This window comes from Mandrillus leucophaeus, unplaced genomic scaffold (assembly GCF_000951045.1).
Source record: "Mandrillus leucophaeus isolate KB7577 unplaced genomic scaffold, Mleu.le_1.0 Scaffold230, whole genome shotgun sequence".
NCBI classification, from domain to species: Eukaryota; Metazoa; Chordata; class Mammalia; order Primates; family Cercopithecidae; genus Mandrillus; species Mandrillus leucophaeus.
In genome coordinates, this window is record NW_012102366.1 from 1,042,615 (window position 1) to 1,048,081 (window position 5,467).

The 5,467-nt window shown below is 57.9% G+C and overlaps 1 protein-coding gene across 1 annotated transcript in view; it reads left to right on the plus strand.

Moving 5' to 3' along the window:
* The window catches only part of RFX1 (regulatory factor X, 1 (influences HLA class II expression)), a 39,549-nt gene that overhangs the window by 29,860 nt on the left and 4,222 nt on the right, over positions 1 to 5,467 (plus strand). The window contains exons 9-15 of the mRNA XM_011981815.1: positions 453 to 634; positions 1,722 to 1,841; positions 1,936 to 2,051; positions 4,232 to 4,350; positions 4,453 to 4,562; positions 5,123 to 5,274; positions 5,354 to 5,466. Coding sequence (XP_011837205.1) covers positions 453 to 634; positions 1,722 to 1,841; positions 1,936 to 2,051; positions 4,232 to 4,350; positions 4,453 to 4,562; positions 5,123 to 5,274; positions 5,354 to 5,466 — 912 coding nt within the window. The remainder of the gene's footprint in view (positions 1 to 452; positions 635 to 1,721; positions 1,842 to 1,935; positions 2,052 to 4,231; positions 4,351 to 4,452; positions 4,563 to 5,122; positions 5,275 to 5,353; position 5,467) is intronic.

A 5,467-nucleotide genomic window follows, 5' to 3' on the forward strand; every position in this document is an offset into this window, starting at 1 on the left:
TGTTAGCCAGGATGGTCTCGATCTCCTGACCTCGCGATCCACCCGTCTCGGCCTCCCAAAGTGCTGGGATTACAGGCTTGAGCCACCGCGCCCGGCCACCACTAGCTAATTTTAAAAAAAATTCATTGGTAGAGACAGGGTCTCCCTATGTTGCCCAGGCTGGGCTCAAGTGATCCTCCCACCTTAGCCCCCTAAAGTGCTAGAACTAAAGGGGTGAGCCGTGTCCAGCCCTTAATGTATTTAGCTGTACACGACAACTGTATTGGACAGTGCAGTTCTAGAGAGTTCTGTGGGACGTAGTTCCTGGGAAGGATGGCCGTAGGATGTGCTAACTTATGGTGGGCGTGGCTGTCAGGATCCCAGCTGGAAGTCGATATGGGCACTCAGCCACAGCACTCAGAGGTGACGGAAACGCCTCTGACTGGTGCTCTCCCATCTGCCTCCGGCCCCAGGTCCAGTGGCTCCTGGACAACTATGAGACAGCTGAGGGCGTGAGTCTGCCACGGAGTACCCTCTACTGCCACTACCTGCTGCACTGCCAGGAGCAGAAGCTGGAGCCCGTCAACGCCGCCTCCTTCGGCAAGCTCATCCGCTCTGTCTTCATGGGCCTGCGAACCCGCCGTCTGGGCACCAGGTAGGGCCGTCCATCTACTCCCAGCAGCCCCTGGGGAATTGGCGGGCACGCCAAGGCCCACCCCCAACTCCAAGTCATCTCGGGCAGTCCAGTCCAGCCCAGCCCCCGCCGGCCTCCATGAGGCTCACTCCCACCCCAGGCCTTTGCACTGGCGGTGCCTTCCACCTCATGTGTTTCTCACCCCTCCTTACTCACACGTCCCCTGACTGCCTCAACTAAAACTGCAGCCTCCTCCCTCTCCCCCGCCCGACACCCCAAACCCTGCTTTATTTTTCTCTTTAGCATTGAGCACCTTCACACGTGCCTTTTTTTTTTTTTTTTTTTTTTTTTTGGAGACAGAGTCTCACTCTGTGGCCCAGGCTGGAGTGCAGTGGCTCAATCTCGACTCACTGCAACCTCCACCTCACAGGTTCAAGCCATTCTCATGCCTCAGCCTCTTGAGTAGCTTGGGATTACAAGCATGCACCACCATGCCCAGCTAATTTTTAAAACATATTTTTAGTAGAGACAGAGTTTTGCTATGTTGGCCAGGCTGGTCTTGAACTCCTGCCCTCACGTGATCTTGGCCTCCCAAAGTGCTAGGATTATAGGCATGAGCCACCATGCCCAGCCCACACGTGCCTTTTACATGACTTATTTCAGTTGTTCTGGTCCGTCTGCAATGCTTGTACCTTGATGATGCGGGGTTGCACCTAGTCAGTGCTTCATCAGGGCCTGTGAGTCAGTGAATTCATGTGGGAAGGAACAAGAAGCCATCCCAGGAACCCATCCCTCTCTTCCTCTCCTTTGCAACCCCCGTGGCTCACCCCCGCTCACGTCTCGGTTCCCGTTCCCAGCTTCAGCATCATCTCATTCAGCCATTCAGCCATTCAGCCATTCATTTATGTCTAATCTTGGGCAAAGTACTGGATCTCTCCCAACACCCCCAGCCCCTGTGCCTCCTCAGTACAGCACCCCCGGCTCTGCAGGGCAGGCGTCTCTCCATCTGTTCCCCTAATAGAGAGGAGATGGGTGTGCTGTGAGGCGCTCCATGGCCGGCCAGCCGGCAGACCCCCAGCCCAGCCCTTCCCCTCCACCTCCCTCCCAGGGGCAACTCCAAGTACCACTACTACGGCCTGCGCATCAAGGCCAGCTCACCCCTGTTGCGACTGATGGAGGACCAGCAGCATATGGCCATGCGGGGCCAGCCCTTCTCGCAGAAGCAGAGGTAGGAGAGCAGGACTGGGCCCGGGGCAGGGCAGGCCGGGAAGGGCATACAGGCCGGCCCCCAGCAGCCAGCCCGCTTGCCCATTCTACTCCAGGCTCAAGCCCATCCAGAAGATGGAAGGCATGACCAACGGCGTGGCGGTGGGGCAGCAGCCGAGCACAGGGCTGTCGGACATCAGCGCCCAGGTGCAGCAGTACCAGCAGTTTCTGGGTGAGAGCTCCCTGGCCTGTGCTTCCCCAGCCACCGCCCCCCGGCCCCATACAGATGGTTCCCAAAGCCGAATGGCGGCAGGCAGCCTCTGAGCCGGGGAGGGCTTGGTGGAGATGCTTGAGGACCAGCAGGGGGTTGGGGAGACATCACAGTCTCCGTCCACAGTGACAGTTCTGTCCCCAGAATCCTCCTTCAAGGTAGATTCTCTTTTTTTTTTTTTTTTTTTTTTTTTTTTTTGAGACGGAGTCTCACTCTGTCGCTCAGGCTGAAGTACAGTGGCGCGATCTCAGCTCACTGCAAGCTCCGCCTCCCGGGTTCACGCTGTTCTCCTGCCTCAGCCTCCCAAGTAGCTGGGACTACAGGCGCCCGCCACCTCGCCTGGCTAGTTTTTTTGTATTTTTTAGTAGAGACGGGGTTTCACTGTGTTAGCCAGGATGGTCTGGATCTCCTGACGTCGTGATCCACCCGTCTCGGCCTCCCAAAGTGCTGGGATTACAGGCTTGAGCCACCGCGCCCGGCGACTCTCATTTCTTTCAATGCAAAGTATTTCTCTGGGGTTCTGAGCTCCCCAGTGAATCCCCTTTATGCTACATGAGGTTTTCTTTATTTTTGTGTTTGTTTATTGATTTTTTTGAGACAGATTCTCTGTCGCCCAGGCTGGAGTGCAGTGACACCATCCTGGCTCACTGCCACCTCCGCCTTCTGGGTTCAAGTGATTCTCCTGCCTCAGCCTCCTGAGTCGCTGGAACTACAGGCATGAGCCACCATGCCTGGCTAATTTTAGTATTTTTAGTAGAGATGGGGTTTCACCTTATTGGCCAGGCTGGTCTTGAACTCCTGACCTGAAGTGATCCTCCCGCCTTGGCCTCCCAAAGTTCTGGCATTACAGGTGTGAGCCACCATGCCCGGCCTATATGAGATTTCAGATCCCACCCAGTTGGACACGGTTACTTGTTGGAGATATGACGGCAGGTCCTCTTACCTCGTGAGTCCTGTGAGGCCCACTCGCTTTCCTGTCCAGCCATCCCACAGCCATGGTGTCCACAGGGCTAGGACCACTCACTCGCCAAGAAGGCAGGCATGTACCCAGTGTTTCTAAAAGTAAACTTTTAAAAAAAAAGGCCAGGTGCAGTGGTTCATGTCTGTAATCCCAGCACTTTGGGAGGCTGAGGCTAGAGGAAATGCTTGAGGTCAAGAGTTCAAGACCAGCCTAGTCAACATGGTGAATCCCCATCTCTACTAAAAATACCAAAATTAGCCCGGTGTGGTAGCAGGTGCCTGTAATCCCAACTACTCAGGAGGCTGAAGCAGAATTGCTTGAACCTGGGAGGCAGAGGTTGCAATGAGCCAAGATTGCACCATTGTACTCCAGCCTGGGCAACAGAGTGAGTGAGACTCTGTCTCAGGAAAATAAAACAGGCCGGATGCGGTGGCTCACGTATATAACCCCAGTAATTTGGGAGACCGAGGTGGGAGGAACTGCTTGAGTCCAGGAGTTGGAGACCAGCCTGGGCAACATAGCAGGACCCCATCTCTTAAAAAAAAAAAAAAAAACAAAAAAACAAAGTAAACAACAATCCATGAAAACAGGGCCAAAGGATGCTAAGTAAACAAGCAAACCCTTGGAACCCATAGTCCAGCCACACATCCTCGATCCTGAGCATGTGGGCGCTCATTTCCTCACCTGCTGTGGAGGCCAGGACATCCCATTTGTCCCGTCCGTGCCTGGGGACATAGAGGAGGGTGGGGAACAATACTTCTGGCAGAGTCGAGGGGCATCCCCAGGGCGACTGTCCATGGCTAGCCCCAACCTGGGGTGCTCAGGCTCAGGGCAGCGTCCTGTGGTCCTGACTGTGCCCTGGGGGCCTACCCATTCCCTTGCCAGGTGGGTGCTGCGTTGCAGCCGGGACTCAGAGGCCCACGTCCTGAGGGCTGGTGCGGTGCTACCACTCAGCAGACAGGCGGGGCTGGCACAAGACCCTCCTGTCCTTTTTGCCAGAGGAGTGTGGGCCCTCAAGTCCTCCCCATCCTGGGCCCAGGCCAGGCGCTCGCCCCCACCGAGCCTTGTCTCTCACCAGCACTTGGGGGACCCCATTCTGATGGGAAAGGGACAACTCTGGGACCCCAGGGTGGGCAGGCATGGGGGATGAAGGGCCTCATGGTTCCCCCCGGCCCCGCAGATGCCTCTCGGAGCCTCCCTGACTTCACAGAGCTCGACCTCCAGGGCAAGGTGCTGCCTGAGGGCGTCGGGCCCGGTGACATCAAAGCCTTCCAGGTCCTGTACCGGGAACACTGTGAGGTAGGGCAGCCAGGTGGGCAGGCAAGCGAATGGGGACGCAGCCATGGGCATGGGAGGGTCATGCTGCCCCCCAGCCTCCCTGAGCATCTGCCTCTGCCACAGGCCATTGTCGACGTCATGGTGAACCTGCAGTTCACCCTGGTGGAGACGCTGTGGAAGACGTTCTGGAGGTACAACCTCAGCCAGCCCAGCGAGGCGCCGCCGCTGGCCGTGTGAGTACTGCCCGGCAAGGGGGGAGGAGGGTGGGACCTCAGGTGATTTTGACACCCAGGGTTGGGGCGCCTGCTTGTCCCCTGCAGTTTATGGGGTACACATGCCCTTGGCTGTGTGGTGTGTGTGTTTATAGCCACCTGACACTCAGAGTCGGGGCTGGCATGCCTGACCAAGCCCAGGCATGGGGCAGGGCACCATCGCCTCCCTGGAGTGGCAGGTTCTGGAATTTGTTTGCCCCCTGTATGCAGGGTAGGATGTAGGATCCCGTCCCACCCCCCGGGCCTGTGCCAGCCGGACCCCGGGGATCCTCGGGAGGCAGGGGGTACTTACCTGACCTTGGGCTGGGGGTGGGGGTCTGATGCTGGGGGCAGGGCCACAGAGTGCCCCAGTGACCCTGGGTGGGAGTAAGGGGGTACCTGTGTCTTCTGGCACTGGAAGTAAGACCACAGAGTGCCCCAGTGATCCTGAAGTGGGGGTAAGGGGGTACCTGTTCCCTTCTGACAATGGGGGCAGGACCATAGAGTGCCCCAGTGACCCGGGGTGGGGTGGGTGCCCGCAGGCATGATGAGGCCGAGAAGCGACTGCCCAAAGCCATCCTGGTGCTGCTCTCCAAGTTCGAGCCCGTGCTCCAATGGACCAAGCACTGTGACAACGTGCTGTACCAGGGCCTGGTGGAAATCCTCATCCCCGACGTGCTGCGGCCCATCCCCAGTGAGTGCTTGGCCTGCTCGGCACCCCCTGCCCCACATACCCCCTTCCTGCTCTGACCAGCCCCCGCCACCGCCCACAGGTGCCTTGACCCAAGCGATCCGGAACTTTGCCAAGAGCCTGGAGAGCTGGCTCACCCACGCCATGGTCAATATCCCCGAGGAGATGCTGCGGGTGAAGGTGAGGGTGCGGGGGG